The sequence below is a fragment of the Falco cherrug genome, chromosome 14 (genome assembly GCF_023634085.1).
Source record: "Falco cherrug isolate bFalChe1 chromosome 14, bFalChe1.pri, whole genome shotgun sequence".
Lineage (NCBI taxonomy): Eukaryota > Metazoa > Chordata > Aves > Falconiformes > Falconidae > Falco > Falco cherrug.
In genome coordinates this window covers 567911-594880 of record NC_073710.1, presented here as the reverse complement: position 1 = coordinate 594880, position 26970 = coordinate 567911, and the positions used below count along the sequence as shown (strand labels likewise).

Below are 26970 nucleotides of genomic sequence, written 5' to 3'. Positions count from 1 at the left end.
TCTTCATCTTCCTGCTGTGAATATGAGGGGGAAAGAAAGGCTCTCCTGCATCCACAGACAAGATCACATATTCTTTTAGTTGTTGCAGTTGACAGCAACTAGGTAGAGTCTGTGCTGCATTGCTAATACCCTTTGCATTGGCAGGGATGCTCTCCTTCCCAGATTGGGATTACCAGATGATCTCACCTGACATGGGCTGGAGGTTCTCACTGCTATGGTGCACTGCAGGCAGTGCCCTGCTGCGGCAGGGAGAAGGTGACTAGCTGTTAGAGGCTGTGGGGGAGCCTCAGCAAGCAATGGCTCTTGGAAAGACAAGCACAGAACAGTGAGGCAGCAGCTCAGCCCTGGCGCACTGTCAATGTCTCATCCCTTTTACGAGGGGCATCTCTTTCTGCTTAAGGGAAGCAAACTGCAGCCCTGCAGGAACTGCCATCCATCCTGCTGCCCATATGAAACACAACAGCACGTCAAGCAGCTGGTGTATCGAATGGCTGGCTTTGGAACTGCTCAGCCCCTTGTTTGCTGGTTATGTCTGAACACATGCCAAGAGGCCATCGTGTGCAATGGGTTTTAGGACCAACTGTTGGCAGTTCTCCCTGGGAGATGATTATCTGAAGGTGTTCTTGAGCTGGACCGGCCCATGTGGGCCCTGCTGCTGGCCCTGTGGAGCAGGGCTTGGGTAGGCTGCAGGGGCCTGCCCCTTGAGCCAAGGGAGAAGAGGTGCTTGGTAGTGGTCGCGCCAGCTTCAGCAGGCAAGTACCCTGCACTCCTCTGCTGACCTTGTGCATGTGGGGGATGTCTTCCTCCTGTTCCAGATCCTCATGTCCTGCCTGAGTCACCCTTCCTCTTGGGATGGACTTGTTTGTGTGGCCTCTCCCAAAAGGGGGCACAGCCAAGTGCCAGCACCATGTCGTCTTTGATGGAGGGTGAGACCCCACCAAGGCTGCTGAGACCACATGCTGCTTGGCCAAGGCTGGGGAGGCAGCTCGTGGTCCCAGCCCCTACTGCCAGGCCCTGCACCTCATGCCCAGGGCTGCGAGGCTTCGCCTGTGTGTCGCTTCCCGCCCCGCTTCCGTTACATAGAGCCTTGGTGTGTCAGTAGATCCTGGGATGCCCTGCGGCACCTGCCTCTCCCCTCCTTCTCTGCCTTTGTGGCTCTGCCCTTTCCTGTTGTCACTTCTGTAGGCTGCTGCCCGCCTGTTTGGTGACCTTCCTCCACTACTCCCACTGCTTGGGCAGTATTTTGGCCCCTGGCCATCTCAAACAATTAATGGAGGGGTGGAGAAATTTGCCATGTTAAATTACTTCCTCCTTTGGGAGGGGTTGAGGTCTCCACATCTCTCGCCTGATACCAATGCAGTTTGTTGCTGTTGCCTGAAGCAGTCACTGCCTCTCTGTTTTCCTTCCAGAAGTTAGAAAAACAATATTTCAGAGTACTTTTTTTTTTTTTTTTTTTTAATTTCTCAGTGTTTTGCTTAACCTACAGCGCTGCCTCAGGATCTTGCGGAGTGCAGAAACTTCTCTGGACTTAGAGAAAACCAAGCCAAGAGGAGGCGGGTGGAGGATTTTGCTGGAAACCTCTTTGGGAAGCTGGAGACCTTCTCGGGATGCCTGCTGTGGGCTTGTTCTCCTCTAGCAGCTCTTCAGATCTTCCCGGGCAAAGGCAGCTCCCTGCCACGAAGCATCTGCATTAAGCAGGTCTGTGCAGAGGGCCAGGCGCTCTGAGGGACGCAGATAGCTGCGATGCTGTAACAAGCAGCCTGTGATCGTTGCTGGCTCTGCCTGCGTCCGTAAGGTCCCGGCAGGGCTGGGGAACGCAGCACCCTGCACTCACTGTGCCCCTCTGCCGTCCAGCGCTCGAGTTGGCTGTCAGAGAAACCTCCGAGGTCCCCTGCTCAGCCCCGGTAGTGTCATGAGTTAGATTAGTTGGAGCTGTGCTGGGGGCGGTGAGGGCTTGGATTACAGTCCAGGACTCAAAGTGCTTCAGTGGTTCAAGTTGGAGGGGAGAGACGGAGAGGAGACGCCCCATCGCACACATGGAGGAAAAAGAGAAAAACCGCTGCCTTTGGAAGTGAGGGGGAATAAAGGAGGCCAGGAACATGGTAAGGAAATCTCTGCAAAGGGCTCTCACCCTGGGCACGAGCAGGGCTGCGCGGGATGAAGCTACTGTCGGGGCAGCCTGCCTGGAGCCAGCGCACAGTGCTCATGCCGGGACTGGGAACCAGCTTTTCTGGCACTTTGCGTTACTCGGACGGCACTCTGTCCCCTTGGGTACCAGTCCCAGACGGTGGCTGCAGGGACACTCGGCTTTTGTTGGCACAGACCCCCTCCAGGGTGCCTATTGGGGTACAGTCCTGGAGTTAGGAGCTGGGATGGGGCAGGTCAGGCAGGGCCCTGTCTTTTGGGCTGCCTGCATGCTGGGCTTTCCTGCCTTCACTCTCTGCCAGCCCTGCTCTGGGGCTGTGGGCACTGCCCCCTTGCAGAGCCTGGGGAAGGGGAGAGCATCGGCTTCTTGTCTCCCACCCAGGCAGGGATCCTTCCCTTTCAGTTCAAGTTCTGCACATGGGGATTCTTCTTTGGGGAGGGGAGAGACTGGTGAGCCCAGCCGGGCAGCCGAGCACCCTGACTCCCTGGTGCTGCCCTGTGGAGGTGCCTAGCCCTGGGGTGGCAGAGGCTGGGGAGTTTGCTAGTCCTGTGGTGAGATCCCACTGAGAACCAGGCTGGCTTCTGATGGTTTGTTCCTGGGCTCAGGCTGGGATCCCTCTGCCCAGCAGCCCTCAGTCTCCTGGATGTGTCACACTGTGTCATGGGCTCTTTCTCCACAGCAGAGGGAACAAAGTCCATGAGGGGGACAAGCAGCTTGCCTTGCTGTTGTGCCTGGCAGTGACTTGCTCTTTAAAGTTCAGCTTTCGAGCCTGGAGAAGCTTGGCTTTCATTGAAGGATGAATTGCCCTACTTCTGGTTTCTGCAACCTGAGCTAAGCTTATAGACCCTTGTCTCTTCCCCTTTGCCACCCTCCAACTCCTTTGCAGAGGACCCTGTGGCACTCCATCTCCTCATGTGCCCATGTCAGAGCTGTGGTGTACTCCCCTTTCTCATGCTGCTCTGGAGACCTGCAGGCATCTTGCTTCTTCCACTTCTCCACCTCAGTCGGGAGACCTCTTTCCCTTACTCCATGCCTAGTATGTTCCTGGCAATTTTTTGGCTCTGCTGATTATTGTAGGAAGTTGAAATCAAAGGAGAGCACTGTCTGGAGCTGTGCAGGGTGGATGCCATCCCTTGCAGTCCCGTGGGCTGCATTTTGCCATAGGGGCTGGACCAGCAGTTGCAAAGCTCTGCTCCAGGAGGCCTGAGGCAGAGACTGGCTGCTGCTACTCTGCTCCTGCAAGCTGGAAGTGACTTTCTGATTCCCAAGTGCTTCATCCCCAGTTCAGGTCCTCCTTCACCTAGTTCTAATGTGTGATGCAAAAGCTGTGTGCAGCAGTGGCATGGCCAGTCCAGGTGCTGTGGTGGGTTGTGGGCATGCAGGGACCATGCATTGCTGCTAAGGAGGGATATGTGCCTCTCAGGTGCTGAGTTTAGGCTTGGCAGCTGCAAAGAGCAGGAACCAGAGACCAAGCTGCCACAGACCCAGCAATGGGCACTAGCCACACTACGGGTACCTGCGCTCCATGGCAGGTGTCAGTTCTCAATACTGGGCTAGACCAGTCTGCATTTTGGGAGGTACATTTTTGTGAGCAGCTGAGTTGTGACTGTAGCTCCAACCTGTTCTGTTTCACTTGAGTTTTGTGGTGTCCTGGTAAATCAATCAAACCCTGAAAGCAAAAGATTTGCATCTAAGTGAATGTGGGCCACTGTTGGCCTGTATGACACTTCCCCGTGGCCTCTGGCAGTCTGCAGGACTCCCAAAGGCTTGGCTTCTGATGGAGGTCTGGCACTGCGCTACTGCTGGCTGCCCTGTTCTGTGTGAGGCAGGCGGTTCCTCCTCACAGAGTGTCTGCCATGTTTCAGTGTTAGGGACGATATGGTGTGTGTATAGATGCGGAGGGTTGTTGCAGCTGGAGGATGCCTAAAGCACCAAAAGTGTAACATACCCTAGGCCAGAGTAGCCCACTTCCACTAGAAGTGATTTTTGCAGCTGTGAAAACCCCATGGTGCAAGCAAGGCAGGAGCCTGGCTGGGCTCTGCCTACCCTGGTGATCCCATCGCTGCCTTGATGGCTGGGGATCTCCCCTCATTCCCTCCATGGAGGGATTTCTTCCCCATGGGAGGTGGAGTGAGCTTCACCTTGCCTGGTGCCTGATGCTGGCTGGGGCGCAGGAGATGGTCAGGGCATATGGCCAGAACACAGTGTGCCCCACCTGAGGTGCATCCACCCAGGCAGATGCAAGCCCCTGTGCTCTTGGGTGGGTGGGTTGGTTGGAGGCAAAGCAAGCAATAGCCCTGCTCCTTCACGGCACGGTGCACGGGTCTGGTTCCTAGCCTCTATTCCCAGGCTGTGAAGGACAGCTTCCTCTCGAGGAAGTTGCTCAAGCTGCAGCGGCTGGCCAGGGAGCCCAGGGCTGCTTTTTCACCCTTGCTAGGATGATTGCTGCTGCTTTTCAATGGGAGCTGGGGCACTGTGGACCCAGTGTGTGAATTCAGTGAGCGTCCCACAGCTGTGCGCCTGGGCTGCTCCTTTCATATGGTGGCACGCTCCAAGTCTCCAGCCATCATGCAGACATGTAGAGCAGAGCTTGTATGTATCAAAAGGTGTGCAAATGCTGGTGTCTTCTCGCAGAGGAGTTCAGGTGGCACCTCTATGCTGGCAGGAGAGAAGATAGGTTTCAGCAGAAAATACAGTCTTTCTTTTATCCTCTGGTTATGTCTTCTCCTGGGGTGGAAAGGAAATGAGTCTAGGAATCACAAAGAGCTTTAAGCATTGGGGATCTTCTTTCTTTATTTCTGTGCCAAAGCCATGAGCAAGACGTTGGAACACAGACAAAGCCCAGAGATGTAATCCTGAGCACATGGAAGTGGTTTGAAAGCATCTTCTCTGGGGTAACAAGGATGACAACTTGTGCATTTTGCCTAGCATCTTTCAAAAAATGCTGGGCAGGTGAACATGCTGTTCATTGTAGCAATAAAAATAATGGCTAAATGCAGGTGACAGGCCAGCTGTGTCCATCTACCTCTTCCCAGCAATCGCCAAATATGTTCTGGTACCAGGTGGGAACGCAAGACAGCAAGTGCTTACGGTGAGATGCCACAGATGTCCAAGGAGGACTGTACGCTGAGTGTTGGCGCTTATTTTCTGAAAATCAGCATCCTGTAGCATAAGCACCTCTGGCCATGTTGCTGACCATCTACTACGTGCACAGTCAGCCCTGAGGGTATATCTTGCTAGCAGAAGAGATCATAACATGACAGCCTTGTAAGCATCTCGCTGCTGGTCGTTTCAGAAAAGATAGCCACTCAGCATGCCTGCTTCTAAATACTAGAGTACAGTCACAGACGTTCAGTTCCTGGAGCCTAATTTTCTAGCTTCACCTTGAACATAACCTTGTCTGGAGCCAATCTGTGCAAAACTGAACCATCCTACAGGCTGTGGGCACAGCCTAAACCTGAGCATCTGTGCTGAGTGTGGGAGGAAGTCACAGACACACAGGGGCTACAGGTCCCTTTGGTACTAAAGTGCCCAAAATCTCTGCTAAAACAGTCAAGGTGTCTTCTGTAGAAGCTATAAACTCATCTCACCTGTGGGCACTCAATATCAGAGCACCTTTTGTTCCTGTTCCTGGCTGCCTACTCATGATGGAACCCCCCGTCCCTGTCCTGCAGAGCTCAATGTAGCCAAGGTCTGAAAAAGCAAGCAGCAGCACCAGGGCTGGACGTGTTGCTGACTGAAGAGCAATAAAAAGCCAGGGCAGCCTGCTAGGGCAAGCTGCCGCTCCTGTGGTGGGATGCTCTGCGCTTTCTGCACAACTCATGATACCTGGGTTGCAGCTCAGAGAAGTGAGTGGATGTGCCCTTGCTGACTCTGAAGTTTTGACCATGCTAATACCTCTCTGCCACACAGAGGGCCTCATCTCTGTTGGCTGGCCTAGTCTTTCATTAAAAAATTAACAAAAGAAATGAGGCCTTTCTTGTGGTAAGTGCTCCTGGCTGGTTTCATACGTATCCCATTTTTTGCATCACTGGACACCAAGCTGAAACTTCCAAGATCAAAGCAGCACAGAATGAATCTGAAAGGCTTTCTGTCTGCTCAAATTTACCATCCTGCCATCAGGCTGGGATGCCCAGGATGAACCCTTGCTCCAACTGGTGCAACCAGCCATTGATTTGAATGGAATCAAATGGCTCCGCTGAAGAGAAGCAGGGACCAGGTAAAGGCTTGCATCTGCTCCTCCTGGATGCTGATGGGGGAGGTAGAGGGAAGCCTCCATGGGGCCTTGTGGTCACCCCCAGTGTGTTGCGATGCTGTGGCTGGATGGTGGTTTGCGTGGTGTGAAGAAAAGCTGCAGAAGTTCTGGTGATCCGAGCTAGGTGTCCACCTTGAGCTTTTCAGCCTGCGTTAGGTGTGGCATGTTTGCAGGAGAAGGAGTTGTGAGGCTTCCTGAGCAGGTTCCTTCAGGAGGACACCTTCCCTGAGGCTGCCTGTCAAATCTCAGCGGCTCCTGACAAAAACCTAGTGCTGCTGAGCCTCCAACATGGTTAAAGGATGTGGATTATTTGCTGTCTGTTGTCATCTTTCTGAATACATTTACCTTTTGAACAAGGTCCTTCTCATATGCTCAGGAGGCTGGTATGCAGACCCGTTAATGGATCAAGGGGAAAAATGCCTGTGGATGTATTCTCCTTTGTGTTTGGGCTTATAACCACCCACATTTTGGCATACATCCCTTCTGTGCACAAAGATGTCTTTTAGAAATCACTAGTTAAATCTCCACCCTCCTTTGATATGTATGGAAATAATGGGACACGTGAGACTGTTTTCTGTTTGGAAAAAAAACCAACCCTACAAAGAGAGTAGCTTTAAAAGCCTGTATTTACTCCTTTCTAACTCGGGAGTTTAGTAAAAGTAATGCATTGAATTTATAACTGATTTACTTAGCTTTCCAGGAGGCATACATTTAGCACTGTATCTGAATATAGGGGAAATGTTTTCATTCGGCTCTGAAGTCTCAGGCTTGGCTGCTCAGGGGCAGGAGAGCTTGAGCATGGATGTGTCAGTTCCCTAGTGAGCTTGGAGAGCCTTGGAGCAAATCTGGGGCCCTCTGACCAGGAGCACATCTCCCTGTGGGGCACAGACTGATGCTTCTTGTGGCAACCCAGGGCTGAGTTGGCATAGCCACTGTCACCTCTGGGCTGCCTGCTCTGTCCTTCTGGCTGATTCTTCCTCACAGCCTCTTCCTCAGAGGTGGTACCTGATCACTGCTGCCAGCTGCTCTCTCATATCAGAGGTGCATGGGGATGTGCTCCTTCAAGGAAGGTCCCTGCACACTTACTGTTTTCTCACGTGGTCAGCCAGCCCCTCCTAGGAATTGAAGAGTGGCTTCACAGCAGTTTCTGTTCCCTATTGATATAGCAGGACTTTGTATTTCATGAATACATGGTAATACAGTGCATTTAAGGCCAAAAGGAACTACGGATCATCTGTTATGGGATACTGTGTTACCTAGCTCCCACATTGAGTCTGGGAGCTCTTTATCTAAAATATGATCTTTTCTTGGAGGCATCCACCCTCAATTATGGAGGCTGCAAGAAATGGAGAATCCAGCAGTCCCCACAGGAGCCTGTCTAGCAGCTCATGCACCTTGCAGAGGAAGGGATGAGATCTAAATGTGAGCCTAGATGTGTGCAACGCTGGCACATAAGTAATAATCTAAATGCTGACCCTGTGGCAATCGTTTTTGGCACTTGTCAGCTGTCCTGCTGAAGGATTATCATTTTCTCTTTGAGCACAGGAGGCTGCCCATCTGTTGTAAGATGCCCCCAGATGGGTGTCTGAACACAAGGTGTTGGCGATGGCCTAATGCCTCTGACTAAAAGGTGTTAAAATGAGCTGAACTGTTTGGCTAAGACTTTACCCAGGGTATTTTATAGCTGGCTGGTATAAACAAATCTTTCATCTGCCTGGAGTGCGCTGTTATTTGATAGATGTTAGGCACGAATTGTAAGGGGTACAAGATGCTACTGCTCAGGTCAGCTTGCCAGATGCCTGCTGTTGAGAGTGGAGTAAATACAGTAGCTAATAAGGTGAACAAGCTCAAGCAATTTCTTCTGTTGGGTAGCAGAGAGAAAGATTTTAGTACATCTGCAAGAAGAGCCCTGTAAGGAAAGAGTCTGCTGTAATGTCCCAAGACTTGTATAGAAGTGGCCTGGGAAATTCTTGGCTCTATGATATCTAACAGAATTTAGCAAGCCTGTTGTAGGAACGTGACACTTTGAATGCAGAGATCCCTGGCTGGACCATGGCATGTGGCACTACGGCCAGACTGTCAGTGTCCAAGCCAGGGCAGCCTGTGCAGTCTGGTAGTGGGAATGAAGAGGACAGCCCTGCTCGATGAGGGGGAGAGGCATATGCAGCTAATGCTGGGCAGTGAAGCCACAGCTGCCACGTGCTCAGGCTCTTCCAGCATGAGTCTGTTGCTGGGAAAGGTGTTGTAAAAGTACCCAAAGCTTTGCATCACACGGAGTACGACTTTGCTAATGAATTGCATGGTTAGATCTATGCCAATGATATTTTAAAAAAATCTGTGCTTAGACAGTTATTTCAGATTAAGGACTTAATCCCTTGATTAAACTAAACCAAAATAAGCTGGTCTCCAGCTGTAGGATGGTGTTTTATACGCAGCTCTTCTCATCCACTTGCAGGCCCTTGTTTCAGCTGGAAGATGTCTGTTTAAAGACAGGGCTTTGGTCTGTTCTCTCAGCTGCCCTTTAAACACCTCTATCATCTCCTTGATCTATTGCTAATAGAAAGTAACAGGTCTCTGGCAGCAAGGCTCATTTGGTGCTCTGGATAAGACCTGCCTCCTGCTCAGTTCATTGAAAGCTCAGTTGCGAGCAGGACATCCCTGCGAGGAAAGGCTTACCCCCAATCAGTTCTGCTGCTCTCTGGCTATAAAATTACTTTCTTGGATTGTGGGTCAATGTTTCATCCCCGCTTTGGCCTCTTTAATCTGTTCAGCAGTTGTCTGCTGTGTTTCTGTTGTGTTTTCTGATGTGTTGGGTGTTGCACAGGCAAAGGAGAAAGTCACAGGCCCTGCTCCAGAGAAGCTGGAGTATGAAAATCTAAAGGAAAGGGTAGAGAGGAGTAATGTGAATAGAGAGCTCTGGTGGGAAGAGGTGCCAGACTGCTGTGTCTGAAGGCATATGGTACCATTTTCTTTGGGAAGCTGTGTTTGGTCAGGCTTGGTCCCCAAGAAGGTCTGGAGATGGTTGAGCAGCAGAGAGTTTGCTGTGCAAGCCGCCATGCGTGTCCGGCTTCCCTTGGGGGCACATGGAAGTGGAGGGCTGGGGAAAGCTCTCCTTCTCCAGGTGCACAGGCTTTCCTCCCTGAATGACTGTGCCAGGACACATCTTTGGCAAGGGTGAATATTGGGGTTTGGGCATGTTAAGAGCAGGTTTGCTTCTTCTGTCACTGTCATCACCCTGCTGGGCTGCAAGGGTCTGGGACTGGGGGAGCAGGCTCGGGTGACTGTTGCTGGTTGTGTTGCCATATTCCAATGCCTGCACTTGGCCACCTGAAGTGTGGTGCACAGCCAGGGATGTACCTGTACCAGGTTGCCTCTGCCATCTATTTCCTGCCTTTTGCTCCAGCATAAGGACTGTGCTGGCGTAGCTGTGCAGTAGCTCCAACCTTGAAGCTTGCAGGAGGTCATGCTTCGCTTTCAAAGCAATCTGGGATGACCCCCTTGAGTGAAAACAACCCAGCCCTGGGCTGGCAGGGGGATCGATCAGCTTTGGGCCTGCCTTTCACCAGCTGAGCACGCCCAGACCTACGGCATGCGCAGAGGCAGGACCTCAGAGACGAAAAGCAAATACATCATTTTTTCCCTTTGTTTAATTAAATGAGAGATCATGAGTTAATCGCTTCCAAGCGCTTGTTTTCCTGCAGTGCCTGGAATGATAATCCCGCACGCTGCCCAGTAGGAGCTGCTTTGGCTGCAGCAGCCACGTCAACCCAGAAAAGGGCCGGGGGAACAGAGGGAGGCATCTGGAAACGATTCTCTGAGCTCTGTGTGTAGAGCACCACTCCCTGCAAGGCTGTAGGAGCTGGTTTATCCACAGGCTGTGGAGCCGTCCTGCCTGCCCCAGTGGCAGGGGAGCCAAGCCGGGTACAGCTGTGCCCTGTGCAAGGGAACCCACGGCGGCGTGCAGAAGGCAGCTTGCTTTCAGAGGTAGCAAAGCTGGCCTGGGTGAGACGGCAAACATTTTCCTTCCAAGTGGAACTGGGTGCTGTGCTTTACTCCCTGAAAAGCCTAAAATAATAGCTCAAAGAGCAGGTAGAGCCATTCCTGGTTATCTCACAGGAAGGTGGTGTAATTACAGCAGTGGGAATGCCTGCCTATAGCTGCGCCACTTAATAGTACATTATTTTAGCGAAAACATCTAGAGGCAGGCAGGGTGCCGAAGGCAGGCGCCCTCCTCCCAGCCTCCCCTTGAGCCTCAGAGTGAGCAGCAGAGGGGGGAGCTGGCACTTGCTCTGGGAAGATTTTTCTCTCTTGAACTCATTGCCGCTGTGATTAGAGCGGCTCAGGAAATGAGGCTGGGAGGGCCCTCCTCCCTGCAGAAATGGAGTGGGAAATCTCAGATTTTGTCAGAAAAACAACCCTTGTTTTTAGCCAAAGACCTTCTTGAATACAGAAATGTCTCATTTTTAAAGGCAAAGAGGCCTGGCTTTCAGCTTTGTGTCAGAAAGTGGAAAGGCTTCGTGGAAAGCCCAGAGGTCTGTTTTTACTGGAAATGCGGTTTCTCACGTCAGCTGAGAGCTGAGCAGCCTCCAGCCAAGCAGTGCAGCTCAGCACAGCAGCCTTTGCTGGTGGAGGGACCAGCTAACCCGGCCCTGCTCAGCGCCTGCCGTGTGCTCCTTTTTCCCTCAGTCTCAAAGCTGGCTGGGGGCCGTGGGCAGGTGCTGCGCTGTGCTGCCTGGAGCTCTGCCTCTTCCCAGTTTCGCTGCTGTTTCTACTTTCCAGTTCTGGGGTGTGGGAGAGTTGGGTTGTCCCTTCCCTTGTCTCCTCTGTCCTGCCTTCACACTGGCTGTCCGTCAGTGCCTGGGAAAGAGGGGAGAAGGTGGGTGCATGCAGGATGTGGCCAGGCTCCGGGCAGCTGGCAGAAGGAGGGCAAAGCTGCGGGAGCTGCTGGAAGGCTGCCCTGCAGAGCAGGAGCCGAGGCGCTCAGTGACTTAGAGCTGGGCGTACCATGGCACTGCTCGCTGTGCTTGCAGCCTGCCCGCTCTGCTCCACCACCCAGCTATGCTCCTTGCTCTGCCAAGCCATGGCAAGCACTGGATTTCACTGGAGCATGTTGGGATATGTAGTTTCATTCTTCAGCTGCTCAGGTGGCAGTCCTGGTTTCTCAGAGCAAAGCTGCAGGTCCTTTAGCTAAATTCCTGTTGCAGGATGAATCCTCAGCATGTTACATGGGCCCGTCCAACCCACTAGAAATGAGCGCTGTCTGCCATAAGTCATGGTTTAATCAAACAGTTAGTCTGGCCTCACCATGCTAATAGATGTTAGGAGTCTCCAGACAGCACCTGGGCTGTCAGCAGGGAAGATCTGTGCCTCTTCATGGTCTCCTTGACCAAGACTTAGCATTTTATAGACAAAATTCTTAGGCAAGATGCTGACTTCTTATGAAGATGTTGGGGTAAGCTGTAGGGAAAGTGCTGCCAAGGTTTTGTGGGTTGCAGCCCGTCCCCGCACCGACTTGCACTGTCCAGAGCCACTTGGGTTACTGCCCCTGGTGCTTGCTGGGAGAGCACTGGTATTCTGATGCTGCACAAGCTCTGTAACCCTAGCGGTCTCCTCTCTGCTCCCCAAGCAGGCTGACTTCTTGGTCTCCAAACCTGTAGGAGGCTCTCCAGGGTTCAGACTTAATTGGTGAGCAGCAGGTCCCACAGAGGAAGAAGCTGAGTCCCAAGTCAGAAAGAAATGTAGCATGGCAGGAGTTCCCAGTGGCTGAGACTGCTATGTAGCTCTTTCTGTGCCCACAAAGGGAGGCATAAAATTCAATCCATGCACTGACAAAAGCCCAAGAAGCTCCTGGTTACTCCAGATGCCTCTTGGCAGGCTCCCCACCCATCCTGCAGTGGCTGCTTGCGCCAGGAGAGGTGATGTGTCCCCTGAGCAGGGGACTGATCCCGGGCTCCTCTTCCTGCTGCTGCTGGCGAGTCCTGGCTCGGGACTTCTGCCCAGGCCCTTGTAACCTCGTCTGTCCCCAACTCCTGGTTCTTGCTGCAGTCTGTGATGGGGAGAGGGGCTCTTAGGGCTGAGCAGCAGAGCTCTGCCACAACATCCTTTATTGCTCTGTTCATTTCACAGCATCTGTAGTTCCTGTTATATGCAGGGGAGGGAGGGCAGCCCACCCCACCCTGCTCATCTCTGCCCCTGTTCAGATCCAAGCCCAGTGAAGCCCTCCTGGGCTCTCCCTCCTCTCCTGCCTCGCCAGCTGGGACCGTGCTAGGTTGTTGACATCACACCGCTCTGCCCACGAAGTCCATCCCATCCCTATGTGCTGCTTCCCTTGCTGTGCTCCAGCCCCTGCACCGGCAGCTGGTTCCCAGCTGAGGAACAGTGAAAGCCGGTATGGCCGGACATGACCTTAACCTGGGCTTTATTTAGCGCCTTGATTTATGGAGGAGTTATTTTAAAAGCATGTTTCTGTTTCAGGGGGGTGGTGAGTGTGTGGCGGAGTGGTGGCAGGGAGCTGGAGTTCACGGGTCCTCCCATGCTATTGACAAAGCAGCATTTGAGTCCCAAAGATGCCTTTTGCTTGGAGAGATGCTCTTTGGCTTGCTTGGAAAATGCTTCCGTTAGCGTTTGTGCTGTGTGGCTGGAAAGGAGCAAGTGTCCAGGACCCTTCCTGTGAGGGGGATGTGGCAATGCTGTTGGAGGCAGGGAAGCCTGAGATCTGCAGTCCCCGGAGGAGGCTCCTGTGCTGGGCTCTGCCAGCTCTCAGGGGCTGCTATGGGCTGCCTGAAATGGATGTCTGCCAGGGCAGGAGTGCCCTGTCCTTGGATCCTTGCTGGGTTTAGCTTGTTCTCCTCTGCGGGTGCTGTCCTGGGTTGCAAAGGTTTCTCCTCGTTCCTGCTTGAGGATTGTGTCGCTGCCTCTTGAGATAAGAGATGTGGTTTGTAAGTAGGGTGGGCTCTAGACCAGGTTTATCAGGCACTGGAGTGCAGGATGCTATGCCTTTCTCTTGCTGTCTTGAGCTGGTTGGTATGAGCTCCCTGTGCCTCCAAACCATGGTTCCTACATGTGTGTGGCAGCAGGCACTGCCCACAGGCCAGATGTGTGAGGCTGGCCATCTGTGCTCCAGCATTAAACAGCCAGGACCATGCGGCCTCTTGCAGCCCTTGCAGAGGCCCTTTCCTCAGGCCACCTTGCAATCTGAGAAGTTAATTAGTAAAAATAAGCAGTCCCATCCCTAGGATTGTGCATTGGTTTAATGAGTCCATGATCAGAGGAGAATCTGCTGCTGTTGCAGGCTCCAAGCCATGTTTCACCCTCTGTGTTTCAAGGTGACTTCTGAGGCTCAGCCACTCTTCACCATCCACCTGGGCAGGACCTGCCCCTGGGAGATCACCCTGGGTAGGTGGGAGCACTGAAAAGCAGTGTTGCCTTTGTGTTCATCTGCGGCACACAGAGGCTGCAGCCATCCTTGCTCTGCAGCTGCCCAAGGATGCTGGTGTTACAATCACATGCAGCATCAGGGGATGTGGGAATTTGCTCCCTGTTTGGAGCTTTTCATGTGGAATTAGCAGAGACTGGTAAAAACATCTCCTTTTTCTACCAAATGGTGGACATTGAAACCTTCTTTCTGTCCCTTTTACGCCTGCACAGCTATCATGGCTCTGTGGTATAGTCTAGCCAGAGAGAGCTAAAGTCTCTGTGCTAAGGAGTGCCCTGTTAGCACTGAACTTTGCAATGGCTACAGGCTATGGTTATTCTGTATTTTACTAAGGAAAGGATAATATACGACTTGGTTTATTTTAACCATATAAAGGATTTTTGATTCAGTGCCAATGTTAATAATTGTCTTGTGAAGACTTTGCTAAGGCAGCAGGAATGGTGTGAGAACCTTAGAGCGATGCACTGACTCATGTGCAAATATTTTGACTTCTTTGTTTTATTTGCAAGAGTTAACTTAAATTTCATTGGTGGGGAGGATTGATATCTGAAAGAATTTTGCTCAAGCAGGGTACAGGGGCAGAAGATGGCACAGAACCAACCCCGGCTGGTTTTGATGATATTTTGAACCTGTGGGCTGTGGAAGGTCAGAGGAAAACCGTTGTCAAATGCTGCCAGCAGTAAAGCTACTGTGATAGTGGCCAAACACCTGGGTGAAGGCCAGTTTTGTCTGACAAGGCCACCGGCACTTGCTGGGACAGGCTGGTGTCAACAGAGGTTCCTGGAGCTGTGCTCACCTTCAGCTGGCTGCGCTAGGCCTCTGTCATTTCACAAGAGCTCAGGAGAGGAATGATGTACAGTGTTCAGTGCATTATGTCAGTATTTAGCGGTATTAGGTGGATGTCTAACTGACATGCTTTATGCTGGGCTCCATACCCATTTCCCTACCCTTCCCCCTCCATGCCTTTTCTAGCAGGTCCAGGATACCATGTAAAGGGAACATTTCTTATTTAGGCTGTCTTCTTGGGTCTGCACAACTCAGCCCACAGTTCCCATCAGCCTGCTTTCTCTTCTTATGTTTTGAGAACTCGGCAGAGTTCTCTCCTTGTAACCGTGCATGGGGACGGTCTTGTCCAGAACTGTGCAGAGAGCTGCAGGTTCTTGGAGGCTCTTGGAAGTTTTACGTTGACCCCCACGATATCTAGTGGAAGATTTTCTCTGAAGTCCTGTTCCTGCAGCAAAGGAAGTGCCTGGGAGCTTCCATGGTTTTCACTTCAATTAATGGAATAAAAGCTGAGGCTTTAGGTTGTTCTTTTCTGAGTGGAAAGAAGCTTGTTTAAAACAGCCTTCTCCTCCCATTTAGGACTGGGTTAAATGCTTGGTCCCGGCATTCAATGCTTGGAAGCGTGCACACAGGGCTCCTGCTTTTTGAGTCCTTGGGTTAAGAATATGAAAAATAGCTCCTTAATTTCTGTTTATCTGGTTGCATTGACCTTGAGGGGTATTGCAGGAGGCAGCTGGTCTCTTGGAAGAGTTGCGAGCACTTGAGGAGCCTGCTGCCATTTAGTCTTGCTTGTTGCTGACATCAGGGGAAACAGCAAAAAAAGTAACAAAGTGGTGCCGTGCCACGGGCAGTGTGTGGTTTGCCTGTCACCTGCGTCCTGCCAGCTCAGGGCTGCCAGGGATGGTGGAGGCGTTGCCTGGGCATTCTCATCTCTCCTGTGCAATCCTGCAGGCTGTCCTACAGGAATGCTTTACAACAGAGCAGGGAGTTTATATTGTGCTTCAAACACCCAAGCCTCTAAAGGAGGAATTTTAAGATCATTGAGCTGTGAGAGACGGGAAGGGTTCACCTCTGTTCTGGCTGCAGGTTGGTTCAGGCTTCTCTCAGACTGTTGCGTTTTCACAAGCCAGTGGAGGTACCAGGAGCAATGAACATGTGCTCCCTTGGAGTGGAGGAAGCGAAACGGTTTGCTTCCTCCTGATCCCTTCATCCTACTGTTACCCAGTGGCAGTATAAGCTGTTGTGGCCCTGCTTTGCTTAACTTTCTCTCTCAGCCTTGCTGTGGGACTGTGGTATATTTTCAAGCGTGTCCATGCAGCTGTTCCTGTTCTGCAGGAGGCTGTAGGGCTTCTGGGCCAGTGGCTGAAATGCTTTTCTTGTCGCTAGCAAAAGGAGGTGGATTTAGATCAGATGAGGATCTGCCCAGACACCTGAGTAAACTTTCATTGGTTTTGTAGAAAAACTCACTCCCAGTGGCTACCAGTTAGCCAGGGGGGTCCCCTCTAAAATAGAAAGGAAAGAGGGGATCCTGATCCTCTTTCTAGATGTGTACAGATTTATTTTGTTACTATTTTTTGGCAAGCTCTCTTGATTTACACCTATGCAGTAGATCAGAATTTGGCTTCTAGCACTGGAATTGGTCCTGACCTGTGGGCAGGGTCTGGCTGGCAGGTTCTCCTGAATAAAGGTGGAAGCAGGGAAGCCGTTGCCTCTGATACCCAAGCAGGAAACGGGCATCCTACGTACTGATGCGTGTGCTCAGGCACCAAACCCTGTCCACACGCAGGCTGTGGATCCTGTTGTGGGGCATCTCTCACTGTTGAAAATTCCCGGCTCCTGGAGTGAGCCTTTCATGACAGCCAAACAGTTGTGAATAATGAGGAATTGCACTGGTGAGTGGCTTTCACCAGTACCAGACAGCTCTGGCAGCTTATTCTGTGCAGGGACTTCAGAGCACAGCAGGCTGGGGAGCTTCAGCCTGGCTCTTGCCCCTGCAACTCCCCTTAGCCCACTGAGGAGCATAACAGTGGGCTTTAAGGTATCCAGGTGCTGGGTGGCATCTCCAGCCCCGGGTATCCAAAGCACAGGGCCTGCCGATCCGTCCGCCCCACGATACTCCTGCTCGCTCGCACGCGCTCACGTGCCGCGGCGATGGTTTACTGGCAGCCCCACCCAGCGCAGTCGGGACTTGCTGCGTAAGCAAAAGCTGGGAAATCTCGCCACTGTGCACAGCACTCTGCAAGCACTCCACTCGCGTTTTGGAAGAGCCTTTTTGTGTTTACCTGGAATCGCTGGTGCCAAAAGAAGCTAGAAAGGACAGCAGTTTGCTCCTTTGATCTCCTCTCCTCCTGCATTTGGAAGTGGCTGGGCTCCTGGGTTTGGCAGGGCACCGGAGCGTAGTGGCAGGGCACCACTAACGCTTTCTCTCTTGGCAGGACTCGGAGTCGCTGGATGGTTGCATTCAGAGTACGTTATCAGCACTCTACCCTCCATTTGAGGCTACTGCAGCCACTGTTCTGTGCCAAGTTTTTGATGTGGTGGAGAAGACGTACCGTGGGGATGGACTGCGCTACCTCATAGACTTCCTGATTCCAGCCAAGCACATCCTGCAGTGCATTCAGCAGGATGCCTGTGTGAGTACATCATGCTCTCTAAGGCCTATGAAGGCTTTCTCGGAGAGCTTTCCTTCTGCTCTCGTATGTAAAGCGGCTGGCAAAAAGTGCTCGCATCTGTGTGGCAGCCTAGGTGGGAGGGCAGGCAGACAATTGGGAAACAGTTGAGAAATTGTTACTGAAGCTCAACCATGCAGAGATCAGATGTGGAGTGGCACCCTCGCCTTCCATAACCAGGGGGCACCAAACAGAAGGCTTAAGGGATTCAGGGGAAGAGGTTTAGCAAAGTGTTTGCTGGATACGGCTGACTTGGGTGGCTTCTAACTCCAGCCGTTCCCTGGCCCTGTGGATGAATCTGTCAGGTGCCGCCTCTGGCAGGAGGACGTGCGGGGTGAAACGCTGCCAGTCGGTGTTTTTCCCAGAACTCCGGCTCCCCTTTGATGGTTGCTGGAACGGTCGCAAGGCTCAGTAGCCCCAAGGAGTTACGTTACATTTACTGCCAGAACGAGTCCAAGATTAACGTGCTTTACTGTTTGGAGTCTAAAATGTTAGAAACGATGAGTCAAATGCCTCCATCAGAAACTTGGCTCAAAGCCTGCAAGATGAAAAAAAAACCAACCAGCCCCAACAACCTAAAACTAGGGTTCGTTCTAGCCTTTTTGTCTCCGAACCTAGAAGGTGTGTGAGGCCAGGCTTTCAATAGAAGTCCTCATGTTGGAGGGCAAGGGACTTCTAGGATGAGGAAAAGCATTAAACAGAAGCTGAAATAGTCAGTTACTCAGTTGTCTCAAGGAGGTGAAATGCTGGAGGGAAACACCCATCGTACAAAGGATCCACGTAACAACCCCAGGGAGCTGGTCACCTGGCAAGTGTTTTGGTGCAGCTTTTGTCTTGCTGCGCTGTCACCAGCCTCAGCTTGGTGCCAGCTGTGTGTTTGTGAGCCCAGGAGAGTTCCAAGGCTGTGGGTGAGGGTTCTGGGGAGCAGCTCTCATACCCTGAACACTCAGGCGGGAATAACTCCATGGGTGTATGTAGCTGCAGTTTCCAATTCCATGGTGCATAGTGTGCTTTTTCCCCTTTAAAGAAACAAAAAGCTTTTAGTTTGTATGAACTGGTCGTTATCGCAAGAGGTTTCACAGCTTTCCCCAGGCAGCCTCCCACCTCGGAGGAGGCGAGTTAGCCATCTCCCCCCCCATCTCCTGAGCGCCCAGCGCCGCCCCGGCATGCGAGCTGGTGGGGGGAGGGGGCGGCAAGGCACACAGCCTGGCTTGCGAGTTGAGCCTGCCGCTCGGTCGGCGTGGCCCTCTGCCTGCCGGGGAGCTGGCCCACCGTGCTGCTGTCCCAGAGGGGAGGTGTGGGGGCAGGATGCCGGCGAAGTGTGGGGGGCTGCCGCTGCCACCCCAGGGCCCCCGAGGCCACGTGCCCACCAGGGGCCGTGGCTGCCCTCGGCCGAGGCCGCTGTGGGGTGTGGTGGCAGGGAGGGCCTTGTGCTGCCGGCAGCCAATGGGAGGACAGCTGCGGCTGTGACAGCCAATAGGAGTGCGGGGCTGTGTTGTTGGGCTCAGTAGCCTTGGCCGAGCCAGGGGCTGTCAGCAGGAGTTGCTCAGGCGGTGGGCCCTGAGGCGGGAGAGGTGACGGCAGGGGGCCCTGAGGGTCCCTGAGGCGGGAGAGGTGAGGGCAGGGGGCCCTGAAGGAGCTCAGGGGGTGCTGGCAGACCTCCCAGGCAGGCCTGGAGCATGGGCCCAGGTGCCGTGGAGGCAGGAGGGCTGGTGGTGGCAGAGGTGCCCTGTTGGAGGTCGAAAGCAGTGTGGTGGGGCTGTATTACACATGCAGTGCTGTTTGGGAGGGGGGGGCCGGAGTGCAGGGATAGGAGACATGCTCAGAGCCACTCTCCTGTCACAGACCCAGGAATAGGGGAGGCCTCAGGGCCTGCCTGGCACTCCCTGGCCTGCCCAGTAGCCACAAGGTGTGGGGCTGGTGGGGCAGTTGCCTCCAGTGAGGGCTGCCCAGGGCTCAGCATTAGGTGTCAGGAGCTTTTGCTGAAGTGTGAAATGTCTGGGAGAGTGGGCAGCAAGAGGCAAGAGTGCAGGCACAGACCTCTCAAAGAGCACAGCTGAATGCCTTGAGCCTTTCGTCCTTGTTTGTGACCCTTTCTGGCCTTGATTCATGATTTTGCACAGGGAGATCAAGGGAGGCTCTAGGTACCTTGTACGGTCTTGTGGGCCCAGGCTATTCCATATTTTATTTAGAAGTCTGCTTGTTTGAATTTTTATTACTGGAAGTTACTTCTTTCATTTGTTGTGAACTCGTCATCTCCCCTAAACTGTGTGCCCCTTCTTTTGTCTTCACTGTCTGAAATATGTAGGACTGTTTTTTGCTGCTTGTTCTTTAAAAGTTTTGTCAGCCTTTTAGAGAGTCCGAATGAAAGCAGTGTTTCCTCCTTAGTTTATAGTTCAGCTGATCCATGTGAGCTTTTTCTAAACACACTAAAGGGAAAAGTCTGAATGCTGTAGGAAATCTTGAGAGATAGATCTTTTGTCAGCCTCTGCAGTGACAGAAGTGTAAGTAGCTTTGTGAAGTGTTAGACAAGTTCATGGGCTTCAGCTGGGCATATTAAAATTACTGGCCTGTATGTGATTCTTAGGGGCTGGAGAGGGGCATGCCAAGGGGTCTGTCTCTGCTTAGCAATGAGTAAGAAACCATGTTTTTCTTAATATGACATCCTGAGCTAAATGGACTGTTGGTCTGTTCCAGCCAAGCCATCCCCATAGCTCTAGGAGCTACCGCCTTTGTGCCATCTTTGTTGTTGATGCCCAGCTCTTTCCTGAGAGGCAGATTTATTCCTGGCTGCAAATGCTGGGTGTAGAGAATAGACTCCTGTGATGAGCCTGGTTTGGCTCAGCAGAGATTGGACACAAGAAAAGCAAACACTTGAGCCTCAAAGTGAAATGTTAAAACAACTGAAATGAGCCTCTTTATGTAATCTTCTCTGTGAAGGTACTTTTTGGAGCAGGAGCAGCATGAGGATACTCCACTTCTAAAGCTCTAAAATTCTGAAATGTGTAGGCTATTGAAGGAGTTACGTTTCTGTTTGGAGGTTACTCTAGCTCTTGCTGCAGTTTAAACTGTGGGTTTGTAGGGTTTCTCAGGAACTTCATTGCATCCTGCGTTTTAGTTTTGGTGATTCTGTTGCTGAGGTTTCTTCCACTTGTCAGTCAGTAGGCATGCAGGTCATCTAAATGGTGAGGTTGGATTTTGGATTTCTTAATGTATGCATGGCTCCCAAATAAGTTCCTCTGCATCCAGATTAGAAAGAGAAAAGAAAGGGAGGTGGGCCTGCTCTGAGTTCAAGGTTAGAATGTAAAGGTAGTATTAATATGATCTTCAAACAACTGAAAACAAAGTAAGATTCAGTTTAGTAGTAACAGCATGTAGGTACAACAGTAAGGCAGTTGCACTGATTGAACAGAAATAAAACTGCCGTGACTGAAATGGATATAGAATTCACTATGTCGAAGAAAAGGGGCTGGCTGGTCTCCATCCTGGAATATGGAAGAAGTTACTATGTAATGCCAAATGTCTGATAGCAGGGATTTTTATTGAATCTGTTCAGTCAGGGCTAGTAACAAAACACAGAGAACAAGCTGAGTGTACAACAACATGCACTGAGCAAGGACTGAATTAACTGACCCATTAAAAACTGGGTAACGTTTTTTTCATGGGGTTTGCTCCATGGCAGGTAGTATAAGACTGCCCTTTTTCATAAACCAGCTCTCTCTAGAGAGAAAAGTTTCATTGCCTAATCTCTCTTGTAAAGGATTTATTATGGAGCCATATGGAAAATTAATTACTGTGTCAAAGGGATGGAGGTTTATGCAAGTATTGCAAGAAGAGTAACAAACTGGTGAAAGGGTGGATGTTTGTGCTGCAGTGCAAACTGAGTTGGAGGCAGGAGTCCTGAAACACACATTGATTCTCACCCATGACCTTGGCATAAAAAGTAAGAGTACACAAGTGGCAGGTAGGTATTTGGGGTGAAACCAGACTGGGAGACATCAGCAATAACCTAAAGGAGGAGGGTGATAAATATATTATGCAAGATGAGCTCTGAAACTTTGTACTTAAGTTTTTGTAACGGTACACTCAGAGGGCAAGCGTGTGCCTCCATGAAATAATAGGCAGGATTTCTTTCGTGAACTGGGGTTCACCAGTTTGGAAAGAAAAACTAACAGGTGACCGGATTACCATAGGGGAGTGACTAGAAGCCAAGTGTCATCTTAGCTTTAAGAGATGCTTCTAGCACAGTTGGGAAGTATTAGTGCCATTGTACGCAGTGTTTTGCAATGCCTTGCACAATGACAAAATCGGAATAATTAAATGTGGTTTTTCTTTTTTCTTTCTTGTGTGGTTTTTTTTTTGGTTTTTTTTTTTTTAAAAAAAGGCATCACCAAAGAGGTGCTTCAGGCAGGCCTAAGAGATTATCAAGGGAGGCGTGCTACGGTGATGTGACATGGCTTAATAATTTTAAGCAATGGGAACACTTCCAGAGAATTAGCTCCAGGGTTGAGGAGGAGGAATTATTGAACCTGAAGGATAATTTGGGCATTCAAGCCTCTGAACAACTTTGCATCAAGTGCAGTGAGGCTAGGAAACCTGGCTGGGCTGACAATAAAGCTTGATGAACATAGGAAAGAAATTACTTGATGCCATTACTTGTTGTTTCAAGGTGTGTGAGGATCCTGGAGGTTCCTTCCAGTCCTGTGGTTTCTCTACTATATGGCAAAATATTTGAATTAAAGTATTTTTTTCTTTCATCTGTCTGGAGATGCAGAATACAACATTTTTATAATTGCTTTCTTTTGTCAAGACTTCCATGTGGCCACATATTAGAAACAAAATAAAATGTCTGAAGTCTAATGCTGCCAATACTGAAGTCAGATGACAGCTTTCTAAGTATTGCATCAATACAAGTGAATCCTATCTAAACCCTTGTTGTGACCAGGAAAGATGGAATTAATCATGAAACTGATGGCTTATGTCATGGATCAATTTAAATCTTAGTTTACCCAAACATAATCAAGTTCAAATCAGTGATTTTATTTTTTTGAAGTTGTGATGAAGCTGTAAATAATTGAGTCAATTCAGTTCAGCCATGAAACTTCAGTTCTTTTAGTTGATTGGGATTTGTTTGAGACTTGTCCTGAGTGCTGCTGTGTTTTGGGAACAAGGAAATCCCTGGTACGCCAACAGTTCCTTGCAGCTGGCTGATGGCACTTGCTTTTTTTTTCTCTGTGGTTCTGCTATGCTTTCCTCGTTTGCTGCCTCCTTTCTCCTGCTTTGTCTTCGCAGTATCTGCTTCCATTCACTGGTAGGTTGCAGCCATCCCTTACTGCTGCATCCCATGTAACTTGTCTCCACCTGTCTTGCAAAGGCTCGTGTTAGCATGAGATGAGCAATGCTTTTTACCTGGCTCCATGCTCTTCAATTTGGCTTAACCGACATTAGGTGGAACATGCTGTGTATTCCAGCAGAGCATATTAGGGAATAGAAACAAGTCCTCAGACAGACCTTGGCATTGTCATGCTGCCTTCCCTCATCAGCAAAGCTTTTAATTACCTCCCTTCAGCAGACCTCAGTCTAAAGACCCAAGACCAGAGAAAAGACATTTTGCAGTGCCAGGCTGACTAGTGGCATCCCGTGTGATGAGGTTTCTGCACCTCCAGCCTCCTGGCAAGTTGGTATTGAGTGTACCTGGTACAACCTAGAGCTTACTGTGAATGTTCTGGAAATTATGCATATTATTTGCCACCTTCTCTGTTAAGGCTGGGGATGGTTTTCAGTTGAGGACAGTGGGTTTTGTCAGTGCATTGTAAGCAGACTGCTCTCTGCCTGTGTTTCTCTAATGGCACTTGGTTAGGGATGCTGTATGGTCTGAATTTTCACTTTCTGAGTCAGTCCAGTTGGCCCTTATGAGTCAGAAATGAGGTAGAGACAGGGTCTCCCAGCTTGAGCACTGGGACGTGGAAACTCCTGATTTCTCTGTGCTGGGATTCTGGGGCTTAGACATCTGCCTGTCTGCGCTGACCCAGTTTTATTACAGGGCTGAAACTTCTGGCAGCTGGTTGGTTCCTATTCAGAGATGCTGGTAATTTCTGTTGGTAGCTTTTCTTCTTTCTGCTTTTCAAAGAGAAGACCTCAGTATGGAAAACTCCCCTATGCTAATAACCAAAGACCCTAAATTCAACTGTTCTATTGGTACAGCTGTGAAAGAGAGGCATTGATTTCTTTTGTCCAAAAGCTTGAGCTGACATGTGTTCCTGATGTTGAAAACACTTTCTCTTTTCTCCATAGGTTCAGTACTGTGGCTTGCTGTTTCGCCATGAGGGCTGGCCCCTGTGTATTCATGAGAAGATTGTAGTCCAGCTGGCTTCCATTGATTGGCAAATCTTGAAGCCTGGTGACTTCTACCTCCAGGTGGTCCCCTATCTGAAGAAGTCTCCACGAATTGTATTGAAATGTTTGGCAAAAGACAAGCATAATGTAGAGGAAGTCGTGATTCCAGAAGTTTCCTATACCTCTATTTTTACTCTGCAATGGTTGAGTACTTTCAATGGAGAGCGAATGGGTATAGCACTGGAAAATTGTTTACTAACCACTGATGATAAAATATTTCGTGTCCCCTGGGATAAAGTGGTTAATCCTGAATTTATAAATAAACCAAAAATAATTGAAAACAATATAATCTCTCCAGAAATAACAGAGGAACGTTCGGCTTTGTGCCTCCCCATGGACCATGCTGAGCGCAGTTCACCAGAACTAGGATCTCAGTGTCTACAGGAACAAAGTCCAAATCAAGACGTGGTCATTAGCAGCACAGCTCCGCAGTTAAGTGAAGCTCTTGTCAATGGTGTCTGTATAAGTCCTGTGCCTCAAGAGAACTTGAAAAGTGACCTTGAAGGGGAGTACGTTGAGCTGACAGAAGTTTCATTGCCCAGGTTTGGGCCACAGACAGGCTCTTTAACCCAGTCACTAGCTTTAAGTTATCTAACTCAGCCCAGAACACGAGTGAATGCATCTAAAGGCAAGCATAGGTTTATTGTTATTCAAGACAGTACCTACTCCAAGAACTTAGTTCAGTCAGCACTTATGCAGAAGGAGCACTGTCAAGTGGACACTCTGAGGACTTCTTCTCCAGAAGTTCTCAAAAATGTAATTCCGTTGGAAAGCAACAAAATGATGGCACATGAAGAACTGTCTCCAGAAAGTCAGTTGTTACCAGGTGGTCCTGGAAACATGGGGAATAGTTTTTCTGTGGCTGAGTCTGCTGCCTGCAGTGCAGAAGATTTATCTGCAGAGCAGGAGGCCTGCAGTGAACACTTAATCGATTGGCGATATGCACTGTGCAGCTACAGTGACATGTGTGCTGGAGATGGTTTCAGCTGCAAAGCACGAATGCCCAGTGCTCCCCAAAACACAGAAGGAGAAAGTGATGATCCTAGTGGAAAACCTGGTGTTGAAATGTCAGAGCAGAGCCCAGAAACAATTGTACATGCTACTGCTGCTGAAGAGGAGGTTATACTGAGAGTACATGGAGAACCACTGACTGAGGGTCAAAATGAGGTGACACAGATAGGTGCCTCTCCTGTGTCTGTCCTAGGGCCTTCGGGACCACGTTGCACACTGAAGGAAGGTTCTCATGTTTCTTGCCAGAGTGTCAGTGAAAGTGTTGAGCCAGTCCAGGCCATCACATTGCTCATCACACCTGAGAGTTCAGATGTAGGCCTGGAGGGAGGCTTTCCTTTAGGGAACACAGCAGATGTAGGAGCAGTTGGTGCCTGCTGCAGTGATCAGGAAGCAAATCTTAGTTCTCCATTAAATCCTCCAGAACAGAACCAAGGAGAAGTAGGTGAATTCAAGCTGGGAAAAAGGGACAGCCCAGAGGAAGTCAAAGAGGTTGAACAAATACTGACTGTAAATGAGAGTCAGGCTAGTCACAGTCACTGTTCTGCTAAAGCTGCTACAGGTGGACTCTTGTCAGATGGTGAAGAGCAAGAGGTCTCTATCTGTCAGCATAAGAAAGCTGAAGAAGCCATACTGCTCCAAACTGCTCTGTCAGCAGAGGGTGATCAGATGGCAGAACAACTAAATAACAGTGACTCTTTGGGCCCTGATGCACAAGCAGAATGCTCAAGTCAATTCAGAACCCAGAGGTCTGGAGAGACATGTGAGGAACCACAAAGACGGATAGAAAACCAGAGCTATAAAAGTGAAGAGAATTCTTTGCTGAACCCACAGTGTGTTGCAGTACAGGACATGCAGGGAGGGGAGGAGAACCAAGGAAGCTTTTCTCATGGGGAAAAGTCACAGACTGTAGCCTTAAAAACACTGGAATCTATTGAAGAGGAACTGGAGGTTGGACCACTGTCCTCAGGACCCACTGAGGGGCATAAGGAGCCCACCGCTCTGTACTCCCACCAAGAGGCTGCTTCTAGGGCATCATCTCCTAAAGGTACAGCAATTGGATATTTATTTGTGTGTTTATCTGACAACATGGATCACAAGCAAAGCCCTCAGGAGGTACTGCTGACAAGTATGTCTGTTGAGAGGATGAGGGCTGGTAGCACAAACTACAGGAAAGTGATTAAGTTGTCATTTCTGTGGCTTGGAATTAGCTTTCTCTTCGCAGGTGTGTTTATTGGGGTATTTTGTTTAATAGTTCTTTGCAAATTTGCATCAGTACAGAACAAAGTTCCAGTGTAAGAGACTTTCCATTTCAGCTGATCTGATTGCTGGTGACCACCTGTTACATTCACATGCCCATTATGGATGCATGCCGTAGGAATGTGCGAGGAGAGAATGTGTAACTGTACCAGTCTTTCATAGTTGAAAATTGGCTTTAGGAAGCTGTTTGTGGCAAGAGGAAGCAGCGGTGGATGCCACAGTAAAATACTAGTTGTGTAACATGACCTGAAGATCAACAAATATGTGTGCAGGTAAACTGATTCAAGAAGCAAACTGAAGAGTTGAGGGATTCCCCCCCCGCCCCTTCCCTCCCTCTGGCATTCTTTCTTCAGCTTGGTTATGTTTCAAGTAGGAGCTGTTTAACTTGAGTGGGAGAGCACAGAGAAATCAAGCATCTAACTTAAACTCAAATGGTATGTTCAAGCAGGCGTTGACCTGCCTTCTTGATGCCTGAGTTCCTGCACTGGAGCTGTGCTCCTTCAGAAGGAATTGGGCAGGCCATCCAGGCCTCTCTGCCTACTGCACCAGACTGTAGGCAGGCAGAGTATAACTGCATGGACGTGGCATTGACTTTGCCTAGCTCTGCTGAGTCTGGAAAGCTGTATCTAGATATGCAGATCACACCGAGGAGCGTGTGTGTGGTGGGTGTGGGTGAAACGTGCCATTCCAGTTCAACAGCTCTCATTCCCCAAGACCCCTGGCTAGGAAAATTACCTGACTTGATTAGAGTGAGGACTCTGGAAAGGGTCGGTGGTATAGACCCACATTGGTAGAGTGTGTCTGACCCTGTGGAGGAAGAGATCGAGACCTGGTTGTCTTTGGACAGGCTGCCAGTGTAATGCTTGTGCTAGTCCTAACTGGTGTGGGTAAGAGCCTACACCACTGCTGCAGCACGGCTGTTTCGCTGCAAACACAGCCAAAGGGACACAAGTGTCCAGAAGTAAAATTTTACCTGATGCCTTAGTGTTACCTCCTAATGGAGCTAAAGTGGCTGTTG

General features: G+C 50.3%; 1 protein-coding gene across 4 annotated transcripts in view; it reads left to right on the top strand.

The window, feature by feature from the left end:
- Nucleotides 1-1857: 1857 nt before the first annotated feature.
- The window catches only part of PLEKHG4 (pleckstrin homology and RhoGEF domain containing G4), an 89579-nt gene continuing 64466 nt past the window's right edge, over nucleotides 1858-26970 (top strand). For all 4 annotated transcript variants that reach the window (XR_008735141.1, XM_055726889.1, XM_055726888.1 and 1 more), the window contains exons 1-3: nucleotides 1858-2102; nucleotides 17055-17252; nucleotides 23583-25740. Coding sequence is in view for 3 of the 4 variants with exons in the window: in XM_055726889.1 (XP_055582864.1) it covers nucleotides 2100-2102; nucleotides 17055-17252; nucleotides 23583-25740 (2359 nt within the window). In the remaining variant the exon portion in view is untranslated. The remainder of the gene's footprint in view (nucleotides 2103-17054; nucleotides 17253-23582; nucleotides 25741-26970) is intronic.